Source organism: Peromyscus californicus, unplaced genomic scaffold, assembly GCF_007827085.1.
Source record: "Peromyscus californicus insignis strain IS unplaced genomic scaffold, ASM782708v3 Scaffold_7__1_contigs__length_154581171, whole genome shotgun sequence".
NCBI classification, from domain to species: Eukaryota; Metazoa; Chordata; class Mammalia; order Rodentia; family Cricetidae; genus Peromyscus; species Peromyscus californicus.
Genome location: NW_026294595.1, coordinates 78381214 through 78404722, shown reverse-complemented (window position 1 = coordinate 78404722; position 23509 = coordinate 78381214). Strand labels below are relative to the sequence as shown.

The 23509-nt window shown below is 47.0% G+C and overlaps 1 protein-coding gene across 2 annotated transcripts; it reads right to left on the bottom strand.

The window, feature by feature from the left end:
* Positions 1–275: 275 nt before the first annotated feature.
* On the bottom strand, positions 276–22372 carry Elf5 (E74 like ETS transcription factor 5). Of its 2 annotated transcripts, XM_052723924.1 has the most exons (6): positions 22030–22372; positions 12697–12930; positions 11329–11379; positions 5066–5128; positions 3303–3498; positions 276–2842 (listed from the first exon to the last, which is right to left on the bottom strand). In XM_052723924.1, the coding sequence occupies exons 1-6, from the start codon at positions 22148–22150 to the stop codon at positions 2746–2748; spliced, it is 762 nt and encodes a 253-aa protein (XP_052579884.1). In that variant the 5' UTR covers positions 22151–22372; the 3' UTR covers positions 276–2745. The 2 variants fall into 2 exon arrangements, with proteins under 2 accessions (XP_052579884.1, XP_052579886.1); XM_052723926.1 differs by lacking the exon at positions 12697–12930 and having other exon boundaries at positions 22030–22363.
* Positions 22373–23509: the final 1137 nt, after the last annotated feature.

The following is a 23509-nucleotide window of genomic DNA, read 5'->3' as shown; positions in this document are numbered from 1 at the left end:
TTATTTTGGTCTCTGGGTTGTCTGGTGAGCTGGCTTGTGTTGATGGAGCAGCATCCCTTAGCCACGTGGTGCTCATTTGGCCTGTTGGGTCCACCCCAGGCCCCACCCTCTTTCCCATCTTGGTTCTGCTGTGAGTTGTATGCAGAGTTGTATGTGAGTTGTATGATGTGAGTTGAAAGCACTCAGCATGACACCTTCTTGGATAATTGCTTCTCTCAGTTGGTTTTGGGCTTTGTTTCAGGCCTTTCACTTGCTACTTACCTCCAGGGCACAGGCCCCAAATTTAAAATGTTGGAAAAACCAAAAGCCAAAACCGAGAAAAACACCAATAGTAGCTGACCACCTTGTGCTCAAGAAGCAAGAGGAGGTGACCAAGTGTTTGTCCCAAGGTGCTTCTCAGCTTCAGTTCAGTTTCAGGAAATTAGTGCCAAAAAGGACTGAGAAACTAGAGTTCAGATTTTTTTTTAAAGTCTTTTTTGGTTATTATTTTTAAGTCTATTGTTTTTAAGACAGTTCCCAGCAAGAAATAAAACACAACCTCAAAAGAAGCAAAGTACAAAACAAGCACCATGAACTTCAAACACAAATGTATTTGTTGGGGGCTGGAGAGATGGCTCAGCAATTAAGATCCATCCATAACTGTGGAGATATTGTGTTCCCCAAAATATTGTGCACCCTAATAAACTCATCTGGGGTCAGAGAACAGAACAGCCACTAAATATAGAGGCCAGAAAATGGTGGCACACCTTTAATCCTATCACTTGGGAGGCAGAGATCCATCCAGATCTCTGTGAGTTTAAAGCCACACTGGAAACAGCCAGGCATGGTGACTCACACCTTTAATCCCAGGAAGTGAGCCTTTAATCCCAGGAAGGGATGGCAGAAAGCAGAAAGGAATATAAGTTGTGAGGACCAGGAACTAGAGCCTGGTTAAGCTTTTAGGCTGTTGAGCAACAGTTCACCTGAGATCTATTTTGATGAGGACCCAGAGGCTTCCAGTCTGAGGAAACAGGATCAGCTGAGGAATTGGCAAGGTGAGGCGGCTGTGGCTTGTTCTGCTTCTCTGATATTCCAGCATTCACCCTAATACCTGGCTCCAGGTTTGATTTTATTAATAAGACTTTCTAACAATTCATGCTACACATAACCATCCATAACTCTTGTTTCAGAGATCCAGTGCCTTCTGACCTCTATGGGCACTGGGTACACATACATACATGTAGGCAAGACACTCGTACACATTAAATAACATAAAGCTGAGAAAAAAAATGTCTTTGTTGGTCATACTGTTCTATGATCTCCATTCGGTAGTAGAAACTTTTATGGTATCTGAAGGTAGTGAGCAGGAATTCTCCAAATATTTCTTAGATTTTAGAAGGCCCTTTAAAAAACGTCTCCATTCCCAGCTTCTAGAAAATGGGCCTTCGAAGGTTCTCAGGTTGCCTTATTGAATAATACACAGACATTTGAACATGTTAAATATTTTATTCACATTGTTTATAAACTATATCCACCTGGAAAACACATGAATCCAAAAATAGATTATTTTACAGTAATTCACATTTTTTTTTTAAACAAGTTGCTTTTGAGGTTAAACTCTAAACATAGAGGTCTTCAGCCTGCATTGCTATTCAGTGCCTCATCACTCGCCAGCCCGGCTCTGGAGGAGCTCAGGTTCAGGGGCAGTCAACCTTGTTGCAGGTCATTAACACCTTGCATGCCAATGGCAGATGAGGGGATGTCAGTGCAGACTTTAACCATGCACGTTTGTCGATGTAAGTTCACTGTTCTTATTTTTGTCAAGAGAATCTGTTGTAGAGTTTGCATACTCATCAGGCAAGAAAAGAAAAGAGACTGACGATGTGTTCGCCTGTCATGGGCTGTTAGGACATTTTCTGCTCTGTAAGGGTTTAACGTCTTAGCCCCAGGGGGAATCAATGAATTCTGATTCCATCATGTTGACAGTTTGAATCACAGAAACAGCAGTGATTTAGAAATCAATGCACATGTCTGTTGACTGGGTCTCTGTAGAAAGGACGCTAGGCACCAGTGAGGAGAAAGGGGGAAGTGATCTCAGTCACAACTCCCAATGTGACTAGTTACAAGTATGTAAGTTCAGACGGATTGGCTGCGGGTCACATGACTGTGGCTAAGTGGTCAAAACGATGATCTGGTTAAGAAACTCATTATTAACTTAGGCTACATCCAATTAGGTCCCAGCTTAGTGGCTTAGCTGTTTTATTAAGAAATTCTTCTATGGAATATGACTAATAATTTCAAATCCAAAATAAGCACATCTTACGTCTCAAGCTCTCCTAAAAATTAATCACAGGTGAGCTGCCTCAGTTGGCCACTCAGAACCTCTGGAATGGGAGGATCATGTGTCCTTAATGGTGCAATGCGGCCCTTTTTTAAAGCAGCACCCACAACACTGACTACCTTGGCTCTAAACACTTCATTGGGGAAATAATGTCTCACCAAGTTGCCACCCAAGACCATCCCTGCCTCCCCCTTGAGATGAAGACGACTGCTTGAGGGTCTCTGCCATCACCCCAATAGACAAAAACTGAATCCAAATGTAAGCTGAGATGTGAAGAAATTTTATCATCGTGTTTGCAGGTTTTGAAGAGGAGGAGGGGGAGGAGGAGGAGGAGGAGGAGGGAGGAGAAGACTTTCATATGTCTATTTTGATCTGATTGTTTCAAACAACAGAAATCCATCAAAGGAGCTTGGTGTCGGCGTAGATCATAGTTTGTCTTCTTGCCACCCGTGCGCATTCTTTCCAAATTTGTACACTAACCTCCGGTCAACCCGCTCCAAAATCCCTGTTTTATAGTAGTATCTGTGGAAGCAAGCAGAAGAGAGAGAGATCCAGGGAAGGTTTGCACTCCGAGAAAACAACAGCACATAAACATTCCTTGTTCCTCTCGGGTGACAGGGCTTTACTGACCCTGGTATTTCCACACCCTGTTATTACCTTACACTTAAACCCTTCCCAGACACCTTGAAGACTGAACCTCACCACCGTGGGTTCAGCATGTGTGCGTGTGCGTGTGTGCACGATGGCTTGGGTTCAGGGTGATCCCCCCTCCCCACCACCCCCTGGGAATGCTGCCAAAACTGCAAAGGATGGTGGGTCACTTTACAAGCCGTAATCCCACCTGAAACTAAGAAGAGGTTTAGCTCCTGACCCTTTCATGTAGAGTGGGGGGAACGCTGTGAAAACAGTGTGATTTTCTGTGGCCGGCTATTTTATATAACTCCTCTTTGCAGGCTCACGGTGTCTGATGCTGCTCGATTACCTCAGGGCTCTGCTCAGCTTCTCATATGTCATCCTGTCATTCTTCTTCCTTTGTCCCCACATCTTGGCCAGGGCTTCTGACTTAACCACTCGGAAAATGCCCTGCTCCCTGTCTTCCCATTCCAGGATGCCACAGTTTTCTTCAGGAGACAGAAGCAAATCTCTGACAAATTCCCACAGGTGAGAGCTTTGGAGGCCTTTGGGAAAGAAATAGAATAAAGTCAGCTTCTTTCTTTTTAAACTGGCTTTTTTTTTTTTTTAAAAGAGAGATTGTGTTTCCTAGTAACATCATAAATGACACCCATGAAGTCTCACCACCAACATGACTGCCTAATCATGAGCTGAACAAAGAAGACACCAATGGACATGCCAAACTGGACAGGGAAAAGCCCACGAGGCCTCAATTCTACACAAAGAACTGTAGGCAACTGAGGAAAGCTGGGAGGGTGAGAGGTGGCTCCCCTCAGGGAAGAGCACACCAATTGGTTGTTCAGCGCCAAACGGTCAGTCCTGAAACATAATACAAGTAACAATATACGGACTGGATAGGTCATATTTAGGAATGTATACATATATACATATGTGCACGCAATAACAATTAGTGAAAAAAGAGGTCATGACTTTGAAGGAGAGTAAGGGGAGTATATGGGAGGGTTTGGAGGGAGGAAAGGGAAGGGAGAAATGATGTAATTATAATCTCAAATAATTAAAAAAATATGAGGGATGTTAAAAGAAAAGAGAGTGGGAGGGAGGGAAGGAGAGAGAGTGAGAGAGAGAGAGTGAGAGAGAGAGAGAGACAGAGACAGAAACAGAGAGAGAGGTGTAACTTCTGATTAACCTATGAGAACTGTTATTGGACTGGACACCGTTCACTTTGCATGCTCTGCTTAGAGCCTTACTAAGTTGGAAAATGTCTATTATCTGATAAACTATAAGCAAAATCCCCACACAGAGACATGAGATTTAAAGCACTATGGCTCCTCATGAGCTCACTCCTTTCTAATGGGCAAGAGGGTTGCATTAAGATGGGAGACCTACCTTTTCCTACAATAAACAGAAGAGGGAGCAGAGGGAGGTGGGGGGAGAGACTGGGAGGAGAGGAGGGAGGGGAAACTGTGGCCAGGATGTAAAATAATAAATAAATAAATCTATTTTTAAAAATAACATCTGGTACCCACGGCCATTCTGCAGTTTCATTTATTACAAGGAGTTGGTTTTTCTCTTGTGCCTTTAGGGATGGGTAAGACTGACTGGGTTATGACTGCCTGGATTTGGGTCTGGAATTTGCCTCTTCGTGGCCCTGGAAATGCAGTCTCCTTAGTTGCTGTCAGCATTAGAGGAGTAATAAGGTACCTATGTCATACTGTGGGCTCGAGGGTTTGATGGTTTAATGCATGGCAAGTGACTAGACACAGGCCTAGCACAGGGTGACTGCTTGCAGGGCAGATCTCAGCGCTGGGAAAGGCTCATGGACTGGCCAATTCCCCACGCTGTCTTTATTCTCTTGCCCTGAGTACTTCAGTGAGAAGACCACACAGTGGACTAGGAAACAGAAAACTCTCCTTCAGTAATAGAACCCAGCCAGAACATTTCTTTAATTCTTAAAATGCGATGCCCAAGTGAAAATAACGGTTTTGATCCCATGTACGAAAAGCAGTCAACGATTTCTCCACCACCTCCCCGGGGAAGTGACTGCTCCCACTCCAACACGTCATTCCAAAGAAAAACTGCCTCAAGGAAGACAAAGGGTGTCTCTGCTCTTACTTGTTCGACTGTGACAGTCTTGACTCTTCATGCCACTTGTCTTCAAGCAACTGGAATCAGCATCTGAAACAGAAGGACCCATGGCAGTGGGGGAGCCTCAAACGGCACCCCAGAGAGCGGAAGTCAACTGCCAGCCTTTGCAGTAGGAGACTTTAGGGCGGTTAGGAGATGGAGGGATGGGAGGTGCTCGATCCTGGGACCTGCTGTAAGTGCATGCTGGCCTCCTGCTGGAATACAAGAGAGAACACACCGGACGGAGTCCCTACTCGTGTGGCTAGGTGAAGCCCAGGGGAAGCAGACAAATCACCTTCACCTGTTGTTTGAAACGTCATCAATACACAACATTGCATAGAGAATGAGGGAGAGAAGTGGTTACTTTATGAGGGAGGCTCTCACAAGGGGAGCCGGCTACATTATGAACTAGGAGAGGAGGAGGAGGAAGAGGGGAAGGAGGGAGAGGGGGAGAGAGGGGAGGGGAAGAGAAGGGAGGGGGACAGGCGAAGAGGAGGCAGAGGAGGAAGAGGAGGAAGAGCAGGAGAGTTTTAGGTAGAGGGAGCTCTACTTAGGTTTTAGGTAGTGTGCACTCTGCTCTTGCCATCCCAAGTACCCAGGAAGCTTGTATACCCTGTGGCTGGAGAGGGTGGGAGGTGCTGCTGCCATCCATGGAGGTTGTAGGCAGTGGCAGATCATGATTTTGGAGGCTGGATGATGGTTTGGGATTTTAAATTAAAGTGAAAGCAGAGATTCCCCTCACCCCCAGCTCCACCTCCATGTTTTTTTGAGGCAGAGTCTTACATAGCTCACGCTGGCATTGAACTCACTGTATTTTGGGTGATCCTGAACTCCTGGCCCTGCTCCCTCTCCCTCTTGAACGAGTTCCAATTACTGCTTAACTGGGCCATATCCCTAGCTCAAAGACCCACATTGTAAGAAGACCCCTCTTGTGACTGTGTGGAGAATAGATTGGAAGGGATATAATAAAAACAAAGAGATTAGAATTAATGAAGATGCTAACTCAATATTGAATTACATATTATTGTGTTATAATTGATAATCTGAGATGCCCACACATGCATTGTCCCAAAGTATATGAAGTTTTAATAGACTATCAGAACCAGACGTACCTCCTACCACTTTGAATCTGCCTATCCTCCCAGCCCTGACCTCACTTTGCTTCAGCTACACAAGCTCCTCCTCACTTGCAGGCATATTCCACCTTGGAGCAGCCCTTATGTTGCTCTTTGCCCAGAATGCTCGTTCCTTTACTATCTGGGTATTCACATCCTCATCTCAGCCTAGACTCAAATCCACCTTCCATGGGTGGCCTCCTCCAACCGTGAAAATTGTAATCACACATATGTGCCCCTAGGCTTCCACTTCGAATCCCACATCTACTTCCCTTTCTTAATTGCCTTTGAGCTCCTTCATGACACCTTTGTCTGTGTGGTTTATAGTCTGTGTCCACTAGAGGGCAGGATTTGTCTTTGCCTATGTATTTCCTCAGCACCTAGCATGGTGCTGAGTATACAGTAGGTATTAAATAAGTGATCTCCTCAGCCACTACACTATACTAATCACACTGACGGTATAGTCTGGGATGTGTACTAATGGGACAAAGGAATAGACATGTCATCTTGGGAGGAAAGGATGCCTGTGTCCACTGTTGCCCGGGTTCTGTATTCTGTGCCACTGGGTCATATCACTCCCAAAGTGGTCCCCTTTTGTCACCAGGACGAAGGCTATCACATTAGGCAGGCCTTTCATAAACTGGGCCATACCCAGCCCTCTAACCTTATCTCTTTCTGCGCCCCAACTTTCTCTCATCTCTGAGGTTAGTGGGTTTCAACGGGTGTGACTTTCCTGAGCCCCAGTATTTTTGCACTTTCCTCACCCACCACTTCTACCCAGCGGACCCTCACTCTCACAGAGCCTCTTCAGAACCCTTCCCCGAAGCCACCTCCTGGGCTAGAGCCCCCACCCTCCCACCTGAGATCCAAGAGCACCCATGTGTTTCTGGGATCACAGTGTGTTTCTTCTTCCTTCAAAATCCACCTCGCCTTGTCTCTGCTAAAGCTGATGCTTCTTATGGAGCCTTTACTAAATGCTGAGTGCTTCTTAGATGGAGTCCTCATATGTAACATCACAGTCCTGCAACCACCCTGGATGACATGATTGTCATTTTATTGAGGAGGAGTTTGAAGCCCAGAGAGTTAAAGCGTTTCGTCCAGGTGTGAAGCTGGGGCTTGAATCCAGAGTTCCCATCCCAGGGGTAACACTCACAACCAGGATGCCATCATGTCCTCTCAGGAGGCATTTGGCAGGCACCGAGTGAGCATTTAGCTCATATGGGCTGAACAGCTGTCACTGCCTCTTTTGTGCTGTGTGTCTGTCCCCATCTCTAGACTTCTCCATTGTGGCGCTGAATCTTTTAGGGAAAAAGCAAGTGGAGCCATAACAATAAACAAAGGCAAGTCAGTGACTGGGAACGGATAAGAAGCCTTTACTGAATAACAAGAAGAGCTAGGCCCATAGTGCTTTTCGTTTCTATGGGCCCTTGTGCTTGGGATGGAGGCTATTTGTTGTGATGGGAGCACAGAGCAGGAGGCATCACAGGAGGCATGAAGATGGTTCAGGTCTCATCACTCTGTTCTAACTGTCCCAGGTCCAGGTGACTTTGAAGGCCCTCATGGGCTGAGGAGGTTCCAAATCTCTTTTTTAAAATCTAGTTGTTGAGGTAGGGGCTGAGGCAGAGGAGGTGGAGTCCTTACTGCCAAGCCAATCTTGAGGCAGGTGCTTGATTAAACCTTTTGCCAAGATGAGCTGTTGGTCTGCTGCAGTAGCCTGAAGGAACTCTGTTTCTCTGCAAATAGTAGCGTGTGTGCGTGTGTGTGTGTGTGTGTGTGTGTGTGTGTGTGTGTGTGTGTGTGTGTTTGTGTATCATCTGTATTCATGCAGCTGGGGTGGCTGGTATGGCCTGAGGGGAGGCATAGCCCCATTACTGTCTATGAGGCTTGGGCAGGCCTGGTTGAGATTGGAAACTTAAAATAGAGCCAAGGGGTTTATTACCATTTGTTGGTTGAAATCATAGTTGGGTGTCCTCCAGAAGCTAGGATGGAGGCCTGGGGATAGGGTTTCAAAACCAAGCCCATTGCAGCCCATGACACTGTCAGTCCATCTGAAATGCCCACCCTACACTAGCATGGCACAGAGATACTCCAAGGTCCAAGAGCAGGAGTTGCTAGCCAAGAACCCAAAAGCATAAGCTCTGTTCTTGGGTATGGTATGGCCTCTCCTGACATCCTATAGTGGAGGAGAGTGGGGACATGTAGAGAGGAAAGGAAATGTGACCAGGGGCTGGACTGCCTCTCCTTGGGCAGTTTTGATGGCTTTGTGGCTTGCTGGACTTTTGGTGGGAACTGAGTTGAAGATCCTCGCTACGGATCATTGTCAAGCTAGACTCAGAGGTAAACATGTCCCAGGAGCCTTGGGTCTCCATTAAGTGGGCAGGAGAACAAACAGAAGGGCCTGGAAGCAACTATGCACGTGGATATGTACATGTGTATGCATGTGTGTATGTACCTGTAGCTTGATGTCTAAGCACAGAGCCACTGAAAGGACAAGTGGGAATCAGCCCCAGGGCTGTGTTTACTCTCAAGTTGCTGCACCCCAGGTTTCTTCAGATGCAAATGGAGATGGGGGAGTACATGTGAGTTCATATGTCTAGATTTCTAACTCTACATCTGGCCCAGTGTTAAGTGCTTAAAAGAACAATGATAGCTAGCAATTTTCACTGAAGCCTCCAGTACACCACTCCGCCCTCCTTGGCCATGCTGTGGTCTCTGGTTGGCATCAGCACTGAAAGGGCAGCCTTTGGTTTCCTGTTCCAGGATATCTGGGACCATGAAACATTGCTGGGTCGTAGACTCTGAGGCCATGTGGTCCTAGGACAGGCTTACTGTATAAGCTATCCAGTTGTTGACTTAATGCTTACCTCCATGCCTATCAAGTTCTTCATTAGAGTTTCTCCTTGGGGAAGCAAGGTCCCAAAGGCTGCAGAAAAGCCAGAGCCAGGCCTCAGGAGGGTCTGGAGAAGACAGTGGTATCCTGGCCATGGAACTGGGGCTGGGATAGGAAGAACTGTGGGGCTGCTGTTTGGGTAGTCTCAACAGAGGCCTTAAGTCTAGGCTCAGTCTAGAAGTTGTACCTCTTTGGGTTGGGGCAGAAGGGTCAGAGCCTCAAGCAGCAGCCATTGGTGGAGGGTTTATCTCTGTGAGTCCTTCACACATTTACCCAAAGCCTTTCCCCCACCACCCTCACTTCTGGAAGCTCCCCCCCCCCCCCCCGTTTTTCTTCTGCATCACTGGTTAGGCCACCAGCATCACTGTCCTAGATAGTAGGCCCTCAGCTAGACTCCCGTCTGACTCAGACACAGCAGCCTAAGAGATCTTCAGATCTGGTTATGACCTTTACCACGTCCGTGCTTACGCCCTTCAGTGGCTGCTCAGCTTGCTCAGCGTGAAACCCAAACTCCACCACTCACAAACCTGCCCTTGTCCAGCTCTCAGACTCAGCTCCCATCCCTCCTGCGGATGCCGCTGATTCTTCACTGATAATGTCCAGGAGAACCGTCTGTGATGGCGAATGCCAGCAATCCAATATGGCTGCTCCTGGCCAGCTGTGACCGTGCATTTAAAATGTGGCTAGTGCTCCCAAGGACTTGAATTCTAGCATTGTTTAATTTTAAGTAACGACCACATATGGCTAGTGGCTACTGCTTTGGACCCAATGACACCCCTTCCAGCTCTTTTTCAAGGACCACGTGGCATTTGCCTTTGTTCCCTGGAAGCTTTTCCTCCTCCTCTCTGCTAAGACCAGCCAGGGTCCTTGGGGCTGGATGGGGGTGACTCATTTCACAACTGAAGTTGTGAATGTCCCCAAACCAACAAACAAAAATCACAAAACTTTAATTAATCGGAAGTCTAAGAACTTAAGTTGGGATTTTAGGGAGAGGGAAAAAAATTCCTGGGCCAGCAAGATGGCTTGGGAGGCAAAAGTACCCGCTGGGCAGGCCTGATGAACTGAGTGTGATCCCTGCAGCTCACAAGGAAGGGAAAACTGCCTCCCAAGAGTTAGCCTCTGCCCGCAATATTTGCACTATGGCGTGTGCACTTGCACTTGCACACACACACACACACACACACACACACAGACACACACATGCACACATAAGAACACAATACTAACATAGAGCTTAACAATCCTAACAGCTATATAACTAACCCTCATTGTCTGTCCCTTTGGATCTATCTTTCAGAAGGGCCTTGGAAAGCTCCATGTGACCTGCCTACTCTTTGCAGGCAGTAAGACTCCATGGGGAAAGGGCCCTATCCAGGACCACATCTCTTTTCAGCCCTTGGGCCAGGGTCTTTGCACAGGACTCAATAATTAATAGTGATAATAATCATTTTTTTTTAAAATGGTAGCTCCAGGTATTAGTAGTTGATGGCTGCTGGGGGGAAGTCATTTTCCAGGGTGGCTGGCTGTAGCCACGGGTAGGTTGCCTATACTCCAGTGAATGGCACCACACCCTTGCACATGTATTGGCAATACTAACTGGAATCATGTGTTATTTTTTTAAAAAGGAAGAAAAGGCATGAAGTTGGGAGGGGAACATGTTGGGAAGAGTAGGAGGTAGATATGATCAACATATATTGCATACATGTATGAAAGTCTCAAAGAACAAATAAAAATATTTTTAAAATGGGAGCCTCCATCTGCAGAAATGAAATGAGACTAATCATTGGGATCACAGGCCACTTGAGACCTCCCCATTATCTTCTAATTATCAATTTGACCTACTAAGTGGGCTCAGGTTATTCTGAAATACCAGCCGCCATAAGGCCTCGAATGGCTGGAAGTCATTGTTATCATGACTAATGGGCACTGGCTCTATAGTATCCACACTGCAGGCACCAGAAAGGTCCTTATCAGGTACAAATGCCATTGCTTCTTAAACTAACCACAACCCAGAAGGGTCTTGATATTTTATAGGCAGAGAAATGGAGTCTTGGGGAAGACACAGAGTTATTGTCCCACAGGTCCCCTTCCCCTACAGTTTTTAAACCCATTTCTCTCTACTCTTTCTCTGAGTCTTGGCTTATTTTGCCCATCAACCTTCTAGTGTGGTTGTTAAAGCAGGATCAAACCCAAGTGGCCAGCAATAGCTTGGGCATAGCTTTGGGCAGTTTGAATGTCATACTTACAGTCTTTGATGGCGGTCTTGGTCTCTTCAGCATCGTTGAAAAAGGAATAACCTGGGAAAGAAAGGGAAAGAGATTCACAAACCATTCCATGCAGTCCAGGTGGCTGGCCAGATGAGAAGGGGGGGTTTTGGAGGAAGGGAAGTGATTCTCCCCTTGGAGGGGTGGGTTTTGTCAGAGGGAAACTTGGACACCATCTGGCCCTTATAAAGCCATCCCGAAGCCAAATAACAACATCATTCTTTTTCAAAGGTTACCCAAGAAGAACAACCGATGCCAGAGATTCCAGAAGGTTCTGTGGATCTGCTGACTGAGCTCTAAGAAAGTGAATCCTGTCTAGGATCCAGGAAATCTGGGCTCTGCACTGAGCTGGATCACTGTTGCCTTTGCGGCTTTGCCAGTCACGGGCTCCCTGGGCTCCCTGGTTAGTCTCAGGGGAATATGAGGTTAAACACCCGCTCTACTCCCTTCTGGCCCTGGGCCTATGATTTCTGACATGGGACTGTAATCCTCAGAGATCAGAATGACTGTGATAGCCAAAGGGAAGAGAATGATAAGCTCAGAGTCACACAGCTCTACTTGGATGCTCAATTCATTGGAAGACCATGTTGGTTCCTTACTCTGTAGAGTGGTGAGCTGGGCTGGAGTTTATGATCATGTTTCCAGGAAGCAGACCAGGTCAACAGACACTTATTTCCTAACCTGGTGTCTACCATGAAGGCTACTTTCTCTTTCCTAACACAAGTGGGACACTCTGGCTAAAGGGCCATCAAGAACAGGGGCAGGACTGATGAGAAATATTTCATGTCTCTCATTGTGGACCCAGAGTCAGACGTTCTCAAAGCTTTCTGGTTTGAAAAAAACAGCGCATGCTCTTAGTGTTCCCATGCTACTGGTGCCACCTTCTGGCCACTGGATCCTTGACCAAAAGGAATGTACTAAGAAAGGCAGCTCTTGGACTCCTCTAGAAATTGGAAGGGGAAAGGTCTCTTTCATTGTCTCCCTCTCTGCTTAGCCTGGGAAGAAGGAGAACGCTCTTTTTGCTCTCGAGAGCACTCTTTTTTGCTCACCTTTCATGGTTTCAATCAGTTCCGAACATCCTTGTTTGAGGCTTTCAGGCTGGCTTTGGACTTCCTTACTCATGCTTGAGTTTTACTTTTCCTTGATACAAAACCCTACCCAACTTGCTTTCCTGGCTCTTGCTTTCCTTTTGACTAAACTCTCAGCATGGGACAGTAGAGTTTCTGGTTACTGAGCGCTTGTGACTGTGCACTGGTAACATTGGGTTATGAGACTCATGGGAGGGGAAAGCTCTCAGCAGGGACCCGGTCCCAGTCTCAGGCCCTCCTCCTGAGGCTCCCTGGCACTGACCTTGGGATCGAATGTTCTGGAGGATGAAGTACAGGTACTCCCCACAGATGCCGGCTGCCTCAATGAACTCCTCCTGCGTCATGCTGCACAGCTGCAGGCCGCTGACATTGAAGTGACAGAAGGAGATGCAGTTGGCGTCAAGTTTGTACTGATCGCAGCAGAACTGGAGCCATTCCCATACATGGCGCTTGGTCCAGTATTCAGGGTGCACTGATGTCCAGTAGGAGTCACAGGCTGCACCAGAGCACAGAAAATTAAGGGGGGGGGACAGTCTTTCAAGGGTCTCCAAAGAATAACTCCAAAGAAAGTTATGTTAGCATCCTTGTCCCTTACCCAGTGGGCAGAAAAGGGCTCTAGTTCTGGCATGGAGTTGCAAGGGTCCAGGTCATCTTCTGTGCAAAGACGACCAGAGAGACAGAGGTCTGTAGGTGGTAACTGGTGCCAGAGGGAGTCCGAGGCAGGTGGGAAAGTATTATATCTCTTTCTGGTGCTTAAGAGGAGCGTACCCAATAGAGAAGGAAAGCAAAAATATTCTTCAGGCAACATGGAATAAGAACTTAGGAGCTCTGAAGGCCTGGGCTCAAATCCTGATTTAGCTGCTTGCCTTTTGGGGAGGGTCCATAGATATTTGGTCCTCTGAATCCACAGCTGAAAACCAGGAATAATATGTTTGACCTATAGGGTTGTTATAGTTTGGAGTTATAGAGCTGTAGAGTTTGGAGGCCAGTGCCTGAGGAATTTCCCATCAATTCAATAGTTATTAGATGCCTTCTGTATGCTGGATTCTGTCTGGAACTGGTTTGAGTCTCTGTGCATTAATGGAAAGATGCCCATGCTGGCTACCTGTTTGTGCATAGCCTCTGGTCATCTTTTAACAAGGGTCTTGGGCTAATTGGACATTGCCCATAGTGTGGTAGACTTTCAACCACCATAACAGATGTCTGTGGAGGAAGGAGATCATGGAGGAGTTGGCTGTACTGATGTTCCTGTGTTCCCGGTGGTGGTTTAAGGTTTATTCTTTCCTGTGGTCAGACTACCTACTCCTTCAAAGGATCTATGTAGATACTCAGACAGTTGCAGGAGCCATCCTGACTTGGAGGCTGGGATATCTGTAGTAGCACCCTGTTCAGGTGCTCAACAGTCTTGTCTCAATGTTTTCAGCAAAAACAGATAGGATGGCAGATATCAGAATAGACAAGTGGAGGTACCAGACACTTAGACTTTAGATGGCTGTAGACAGCTAGTTGTACAGGCTAGGTAAGCCCTTTACCACTGAGCTACACCCCCAGATCTGATGTAAATAATTCTTGTAATCACCATAGCATCTATCCATTTACTCACCTATCAATCCATGGCCCATTCATCAATCCACCCACCAACCCACCCCCCTGCTGTCCATCCATCTAATAACTGAGAACTTCACTTTCCCTGTTCATCAACTGGAGACAACTATAGCACACAGGGTTGTTCCCTACATCATAGGGCTGTTCTACAGATTAAACGGGCTCACGTATGTTCTAATGCTGTTATTAATGCTGTGGCTGTCCACCGACTTTGTGTGATGCCACAAATGGCATGGTAGGAATTCGTGGTGGACAGACACGTTTAGCCTTTGTCTCCTGAGAGATGAGGAACTCGAGGATTACGGGAGACTCATTTTCCTTAGATCCAACTGCCAGCGGGTAGTGAAGCTGGGATGTGAGCTGCAGTCTACATGCCTCGCTCTTCTCATCCCCCTGTAGTTAGTTGTCCTGGGAGGATCAGCACAGAAAGGAGATGGCGCACGAAGAGAGAGGTAGGCAGAGAGCTGGAGAGAATGAGAGGGAAGTCAGCAGAGCATGGCTGTGGTGACTGGCTCAGGCCCTGAGGATAATGGAAAGTGACATCCTGCAGTGATACTCCACAGCAACGGGCATTGTTGGCATTGCTCTCCCTCTGCCTCTAAAGCCTCGCACTCCCAGCCTCTGGGCCTCCATGAGCCCAGCTAGGAGACAGCTCTGCCTGCTGGGGTCCACCTCTTGTTCATTACTTTTGAGGTGCCTAGTCCTGAAGGGCAATTTTCTGGTTTCTCAAATTCCCCCAGTGATCCTACCTCATAGGTATGACAGGGCATCTTCTATCTTTCATAAAGATAGAAGCTGAGTTTCCCTCTAAAATGCAGACCCCTTCTAGAAATCTCTTTTCCCACTGTTGAGCCTCTTGGTAAGCCCAAATCCTAGACTTATTTTATTTTAAAAATTTAACCATTTTTTTTTCTTTCTTTTTTCCTTCTGGGGCTGGAAATTGAGCCCAGGGCCTCATGCATGTGTATCAAGTGATCTATTCAAATCACCAGCTTTTTAACCAGAATTTTACATTCACATACATGAAAGAGTCTGTATTTCGGCAGGCTGGTGGGTGCTGGTGCTGCAGCCTTTGCCCCATACATCGAGGGGGTGGTTTGACCCAACTACCCTTTCCTTGACCCCCCCCCCAGTGCTGGCTGGAGCTGGCTGATCAGGCTCATGGCTGGTTCCTGGCAGAGGGCAGGGTCTCCTGAGAAAACAGACGCTTCCTGTGTTCTGTCTGTGCCTTTTCATCTACTGATTTCTGGCTTGAGTAAACCTAAGCGGCCTTTAGACGTTCCTGGTATTCTGATGAGAGATGTTTATGATCCTTGACATTCTTTGGCTGCTGGTCCTGCACTGGGCCCTGACTGAGATGGCTATCGGTGCACTGCTGTGTAGCACACAGCACGTTTCTCTTCATGGAAAGGTTTTGCTGTGTCTCTGTTCCCTTCCCCTCTCCATTTCCACTGCAGGCTTATTTTGTTTGGCTTCTGAAGGAAGCCTACGTTGTTTCTGGAAGCCAAGAAAGCCTTCAGAATCTAGAGAAGTGGGAGGTGGGAGGTCAGTCCCAACATCAGGAAGGTGTTGCTGGCCTGGTGCCCCGCTCTCAGCTCCTTGGTGGAGCTCACTTACAGAGCCGTCTTTGTGTGCAGCAGGGGCCTGGGGCCCAGTTACATGGTGGCTGGCTTTCCTGTCTGCAAAAGCCCTTCCCACAGTCTCCAGAGCTGGGAAGAAATGGCTGTTCACAGTGACGTGGAGGTAGGGCTAGGGGAGCCAACATCCACAGAGACATTTTGGTGGTGGAGTGATTCCATGGTCTCAGCCTTAGGATGAGGTGGAGGCTTCAGTGGCGCCCCTGAGGAAGGGAGGAATCCTGCCCCAAGGCCTCTATTACCTGCTGCTCTGTCACTCCCTGCTCTCTGCCTGAAAGTGCCTTTCCCCATTCTGCTGACTCCTGAGTGGTTCCTGCTCTCCCTGAGCCACAACTGCTCACTTACTCTCTAAAAGACTCTTCCCCCTCAGGTGCCCTTCTCAGAAGGTTCCAGAAGGATTTGCAGCACCTGCCTCCCCAGATATTGAGCTCTGTTCACCCTGAATCAGGAGTGCTAAGGGCCTCTTCCCATCCCCCGCCCCCAACCCCACAGGTCCTCAGTTAGTGTTACCAGATCACAGTGATTATGATCTTTACCTTAAGGTAAGGAAACAGGTTCTGGGAGGTTACATGGTTCTCCCACCAGGGTCACAGCGGCCATTAGTAAGGTAGTTAGGCACCATGTGGACATTTTGCATCATGCCACATTTCCTGGTCCTAGAGGACCAAGCTGGTGCACATATCAAAAACAAGATTTGGATGAAGGTAGGCAGGCAGGCAGGCAGATGGATGCATATTCACCATACTATTATAAGTCAGTAAGTCTGTCCTCTATCTATCTATCTATCTATCTATCTATCTATCTATCTATTTATCATATCATCTATCTCTATCATCTATCATATCATATCATATCTATCATCTATCTATCTAAAACTTAGGTCTGAAAAATCAGGAAGTAGATGGAGAGGTAACGATACCAGTGCCTCCAATCCTAGGAAATGACAAAAAAAAGAGTCTTCTAGTGTTTGGAAGAAATGAACTTAGGGCAAATCAAAGAAGGGACTATTTATATAAGACTATATTCTCTTCCTGGGTCATATTGTCTGGAAAGGTGCAGTGTTTTCCTTAACATGCCTCTCATTTACAAAACCCACTGAACTCTTTGGGGGAGCTGTGCTGTGAGGCCCATGTGCCTAGGTTATAGTTGAGGCCAGCCAGTATCCTGTGCCCAGAAAGCTTGATGGAGAAGTCCAGAGGCCACTATTAAGCAGCAGGCTTTGCCAGCATCTCCTTTGAAGTCTGAAGTGGGTCAGGGCACTTGAGGGTCAGCTGCCTTGAGAAGAAAAACTGAGGAGCCTGAGAGATCTGTCACTGTTTCCAGGGGACTTCTCTCCAATAAAGCTATCAAGTTGGATGTGTTTAACTTCACTGGGACTTCAGCTTTCCCAGCTGGCTGCTTTGCTCCAAGGCCCTCAGGGTGGGGAGGTGACACCCATGCCTGAAGTAGTGCCAGGTAGGGACATGGAGATTAGAAAGTTCATACCAGAGTGGACATAGCAGGCCTGTGTTCACTCTCAGAGTCAGGAACAACTAGAACCAAGCAAATGCAGTCCCAGGCGAGGGGGAGACAGACAGTCTCCTTTAGAGGAGGCCTGGGTTAGACAACTTGGGACCATAATTAGAATGATTTATTGGCACAGGGCCTTGGGAAAGTTTTTCGCCCAAGGCGACACTGTGGAGAGGTGGAGAGTGAACTGGGTAGTGGAGGGCACCGTCAATTGCTGCTTTGTCACAGAAAGGAAGGACTTTATGAGGGAAGTCCTGTGGTGATAAATGGCTTCTTCCAGCCTTCCTCTCAGAGCTGGGCTGGCCCCATCCTTTAACCTTTCTTGGCTTTCATCCTAGCCTTGGCATGACTTAGACCATGAGCAGTGGAAGAAACTGGATGGAGAAAAGAGGAGGGATGGCTGGGTGTCTGCAAAGAGCCATGACCTTGAGAGTCAGGGAGAGGCTGAGAGAGCCAGGCCTGAGCAGTGCGGAGTGCGGCTTCTCTGAAAGCCTCAAAGGGTAGACAGACCAGAGGTAGCCAGTAGTGACGTCTCTGAGATGCGACTTCTGCTACAGGACTCAACTTAGACTTTTGAATGATTTTGTGTGTGTTCTTTGATTTTTTTTTGTTTGTTTGTTTGGTTGGTTTTTCGAGACAGGGTTTCTCTGTGTAGCTTTGCACCTTTTCTGGAACTCGCTTTGGAGACCAGGCTGGCCTCGAACTCATAGAGATCCGCCTGCCTCTGCCTCCCGGGTGCTGGGATTAAAGGTGTACACCACCACCACCTGGAGTGTTCTTTGATTTTGATTTAGAAATTTTTAGGCCTGTACCCTGGATGTGCTCTTCAACTTCTGTATCCAGCACATGACTCTTACTTAGAAAAGCCCAGGTGTAATTTAAATGCTTTCCCTTTTGAGTTTAACATTTAAGATTTTTTTTTTGCACTATTCTTTTAAAAAGCTTTTCTTGAAATTGGATAATCAGAGCTGTTATATTTCTTTTTATCTTCTTTTTAGAGACAGGGTCTCACAGAGATCAACCAGCCTCTGCCTCCCCAGTACTGGGATTAAAGGCATGTGCCATCACACTTGGCCCAACAGCTCTTGAGTCTCCGAGGGCTCTTAGGCACTAGTCACCCTGCTAAACACTGATTTTCATGTTATCTTCAATATGTTCTATGGGGTCTTAGATCACAGCACCCATTTTACAAACAGAGAAAGGAAGGCCCCAGGAGACAGCCCTTTTTAAAGTCACACAATGGGTAAGGGACAGAGCTAGAATTGGGTGATATGGGCGCCATCCTGCTCCTGCAGCTGAACCTGGATAACAGCTATGCAGAATGAAAATGGAAGAATCTGCCTGAGGGTGGGGGTGCAGAGGGGAGAGCCAGCTTCTAGTCTTCCCCACCACCACCCAGGCTCTGTATGGTAGACTTGAGGGGCCTCTTGAAACGTCTTCCCTAGGGCTTCCCCAGGCTAGAAAGCTCCTCTGTGGAAAAAGTATAAGCCAAATTCCAAAGTGAAGGAGGTGCCGCATATTGGCATGACCATTTTGAAGGTCAGGGAAGAGGTGTGTGGGGAGGGGGATATCTAGGGTGGAACTCCAGGAAGTGGGGGTGAGGCCAGAGCTTTTTAGAAGGTGGACTATTAGAACTTAATTGGACTTGTAATCTTTTAAAAATATATGCCTGTGAAATCTGCTATGGTGGCATGTACTTATAATCCCCGTACTGAGGTAGCCAGTGGAGTTGGAGACCAGCCTGTCCTGTTCTAGGACAGCCAGCACTACAGAGTGATACCCTGTCTCCAAAAAGCACAGTGGCCCAGACCTTTAATCCACAGTGGCACACACCTTTAATCTCAGCACTCAGGAGGGCAGAGGCAGGCAGATCTTTGTGAGTTTGAGGCCAGGATGCTCTGCAGAGTGAGTTCCAGGATAGAAAAGGCTACACAGAGAAATCTTGTCTTGAAAGACTAAAAACAAAAACTAAACAACAATAAAAACCCGTGTGTGTGTGTGTGTGTGTGTGTGTGTGTGTGTGTGTGTGTGTGTGTATTTCATACAATATATGTGCATATGGAGTACAGAGTTTCTACCAATAAATTGTCTAATACTGACAATTTTCTATTTTGAAAAAGCTGAAGCCAAGGCCAAGACGAATTAATGAAGTTTGAGAGTATTTTGCAATCTGTGACTGTGCCCTTTCCAACCTTTAGTGCAGTCAACCAAAAGTCCTGCTTCAAAGAGCAGGGCCAAATCCTTTGTGATAAGCGCATTGAGGACACAGGCTTTCTGCTGAAGTCGTTTGCAAAGTCCGAACACAACCGGTTTTCCTCAGCAGGCTGAACACAACACTGCGCCTCCCCCTCTCCTAGACATCACTTGTCTACAGGGCGCATCTCCTCCTCCTCACTTCCTTTGCCTTGGGTCTCAATTCCAGATTGGGAGGGTTACTACTGAGATCTGGGCTGGAGGATGGAGAGAGGAAGGCAATGGCTGTTTTCTAGCTGTTAGGAGTTGTGAGGTGGTCCTGCATGGGATGAGCATCTAACAAGTGCCAATCCTTTGTGTCTAAACACCTGATAACAGGATGAACTCTCATTTCACATGCTCAGCTTTAGGGAGGGGGTACTATTCTGGTGAAGGAAAATGTGTCAAAAAGCTTGATGTCATATGGCTGACAAGTAGCAATGTCTAAATTCAAGATGGAGATCTGTGGGCAGCAAGGAGACATGCTTGAGGAAGCAGGGGCCAGGGCCTCCTGACTTCCCCCAATCTGCTCCTGGTAGAGAAGGCTTTCATAGAAACTCAGACGCACATGTCACTTCTCTGACAATGTTCTTCTTGGGAAAAGACAAGAGGATATTTTATTTTCACTGGTCTCACATCTTGATGGAGATTTCAAATGTTTTATATGGTGGTGAGAGAAGTGTATGTTTCTGATGTCTTCTGATGGGGATTCAGAGACACTTCTGGAAGAATCTTAGCAATGACATTGTCTCACCTTTCATCACACCAATGGAAATGCCAAGGGGAAGACTACCCCCAGGAATCCAAGAGTGTAGAGAATTAAATTACATGGTCAGTTCCCTTGGTGATCCCTTCTGTTAATGGAATATATATATATATATATATATATATATATATATATATATATATATATATATATATATATATATATATTTGGTTTTTCAAGACAGAGTTTCTCTGTGTAGCACAGGCTGCCCTGTAACTCACCCGGTAGGCTAGTCTCAGACTCAGAGATCCGCCTGCCTCTGCCTCCTGAGTGCTGGGATTAAAGGTGTGTGCCACCATGCCCTGGGTATTTTAACCCTTTTAAAGTGTACAGTTCAGTGACATGAAGTATGTTCACATTGTTATGCAAATATTAGCACAACCATCAGCTCTAGAACTTTCTCTTTACCCCCAGCTGGAAGTAGTCCTGAGTTTTGTTGGTGCCAGCCTCTACCACCATCATCATCCTCATCATAGAGGAGGCTGGAGCATGAGAGGCTAAACTGGAGTGAACAGTGTCAAGGCCACTTTTCACTTAAAGGTCACATGGAACCGGGTCTAGACTCCGGTCAAGTACAGAAGCTACTGCTCCTGTCATCAGGGCATCCTGTAGGCACAGTGCTGAGACCATCTCCCTACTGTTACCCAAATGTCACCAAATCCTGGAGAACAGGCACCAACAGCATGAAAGAGCGAAGACCCTAACGCCTTCATTTTCTTCTTTTCCCATTAACCTCTTATCCAAACTTTGGAGGAAAGGAGGTGAATTACATTGTTCACCATTTTGAGGGAATCCAGATACTTCTTGGGATCAAAGGAGAATTGTACTATGTACTCAAATGAGTCAAGTCCAAAGACTGTGATCTTTCAACATTGTGACATGGAATTGTCATCTGCAAAGTTCACTTTGAGAACTGTGCTACTTATTGACTTACAAAAAATATTGCAGAAGAAATATCTCATAATGTTTTATGACAGCGTATGATTTTTGTGTTGGGCCCCATTTACAGCTATCCTTCAGTGCATGTGGACTATACAGACCATGGGTTGGATAAACCTGATAGATCTTTCAGCTGAGAGTGAGAGATTTCATGTGTGCATGTGTGTGTGGCAGGGTGCTGGGGGGCAGGAGTGTGTGTGTACATTACTGAGTGATTTAGGAATCACTTCCATTCTGGGTGTGCAGCCCTGGCCTCTAGCTCTCACTAAAGGCAGGGGCTTCCTTGTGGCGGTGGCAGTGACAGTGTGGACGCCTCCTGATCTCTCCCTACCTCTAGACTCTAGGTTCAGCCCTGACCAGGCTGGCGTGCTCAGGGTTAAGTCTCCACAAGGACTGACAGCCTCACTGGTGTTTGCATCACCTGTGGGGTGTACGCCTGCCATGCCATCAGCCAGCTGGGGTTGCTGGCATGTGCAGTCACCCAAGCACTTACTCAGGCATGGAGGCCTCAGAGGGTTTCTGGGGCAAAGCTCAGCTGGCCTCCCTCTGCAATGAGATTTACATAAGGTCTCCAGCTTCCTTCTTAGGTACAGAAAACTGAGCTGGGGGTTGGGAGGGAGAAGGGGAGTGAGAGGAGGGTGAAGAGGAGGCCTTAGGACTGGCAGGGGACTCATGTTTACTGCACATAACTTTGAGGCAGGCTGCACAGTTTATACTGAAGTAGGAAGAAGTAGGAGTGAGGATTCTAGTCCTTTTCTTCCCATACAACGCCGTACTTCCTTCCCTGTGGCTTCCCACCAGCATCTGCCCTGAACACTGGCATTTCTAGGTTGCCCTGGACCAGTCCATCCTGCCTGAGCCCAGTCCCACTTCCCTTGAATGGGAACCCCCAGATGGACGGACGTACCTGTCTGATGTTCAAAGGCAGGGTAATATTCTTCATTGCTGAACAAATCAGTCCAAGACATCAGGGGGTCACAGAAGGATGTGTTGGGCAGAAAGGTGCTATGGGTTACGGAGTCCAACATCACCCTGGAATATCAGAGAGGCTGTGAGGATGCGTGGAACATGGGCTTCCGCAAGCCACATAGTGTGGAAACTCCCAATAGAATGGCCCTTAGCTTTTGACAAGGGCAGTGGCTGGGCACTCCCATGAAGTGTTTTCCACAGACAGTGTTTTTTGGTCCTCACCACATCCTGTCTATTCCCATTGCACCTATGAGAAAACTGAGCCAAAGGAGTTGAGACAGTCGCCCAAGTAATATAACAAGAAGTTGCAGAACTGGGATATGAGGATAGAGGCTCATATTGTGCAATCCTGCCTCTTTATTGACTTTTTCTCTTTGCTCATGCCTGACCACCCCCTCTCTCTATATATAAATAAAATATTTATATATAGCATATATAATACATATTTTATATAAGAGTGCACTTTGGAAAATGGGTCAAGTATTGCCTTGTGTGATTCTATCTAACATGCTGAAATTAGAGAGCTCTGAAAATTTCTGTGTGTTAGCATGTGCATGAGTTTGCCACAATCTTATTTCCCAGCAAAAGAGTCCTGAACTGATGTCGGAAAGTTTTTATGCACTAGCTATGTGCATGGTATCACACTATGTTATAGCTGTAGTTAATTTATTCCAGTCAGCGAATATTTACATGATACCCTGCAGCAATATTAATGTGCTGGAGCAATCCTGGATCCTCCTAGGAGCTCTGTTTCTACAGGATGTATACCATATCCCATTCCCGACACTGGGGAGTTCTGAATACTCCAGTCCACTCCGCTTCAGGTGTGTGGAGAGTACTGTGCTTAAGTCCTCTAGTACTTTCCTCAGAGCAACCACTCTGATGGGTTCTGGGAAAAGTTCTGTTTTGGGGAGGAAGGATGGGGGCTCTGAGATTCTAGGTAGAAGCACAAGCTACCTCAGCTCACAGGAGAGGGAATTTGAGAGGCAGCTCGGGTGGGCCTGCTTGGGAAGGCCCTGATCTTACCTGCAGCACTCTGCTCCCTGAGCACTTGACGGCACTTGGAGGGGAGCTCACGCAAAGGTGTCGGGCTGAGGCTGGACAGAAGACTGTGTTCCTGCCCTGCCCACCTCACTTTGCTGCTGCCCATAGGGCCAAACGCTACCTCTGTGCCGTGTTCTGTATCTCCACAATGTGTGTGTGTGTGTGTGTGTGTGTGTGTGTGTGTGTGTGTGTGTGTGTAGGGGGTCATATTTGGAAGGTTTTTTTTTTCAAAGCTTAACTTGGTGTTCTTTAATTCTTGAAATATAATTAAGGAGATAAGCTGGTTCAAACTCTATTCGCAGGGAGGACACGTAGCTCGAAATCGCAGTACTGGCAAAGGCCAGGGCAAAAGTGAGATGCCAGGTCCAGGACAT

What these genes read in the sequence shown, in the direction of transcription:
- Elf5 (XM_052723924.1), bottom strand. Translation starts at nt 22,150, where the DNA reads ATGTTGGACTCCGTAACCCATAGCACCTTTCTGCCCAACACATCCTTC. An exon ending in CCAGAACATTCGATCCCAAG is followed by an intron (nt 11,380 to 12,696) that starts GTCAGTGCCAGG and finishes TTTCTTTCCCAG; the next exon opens with GTTATTCCTTTTTCAACGAT. An exon ending in AGACTGTCACAGTCGAACAA is followed by an intron (nt 3,499 to 5,065) that starts GTAAGAGCAGAG and finishes TCTTTCCCAAAG; the next exon opens with GCCTCCAAAGCTCTCACCTG.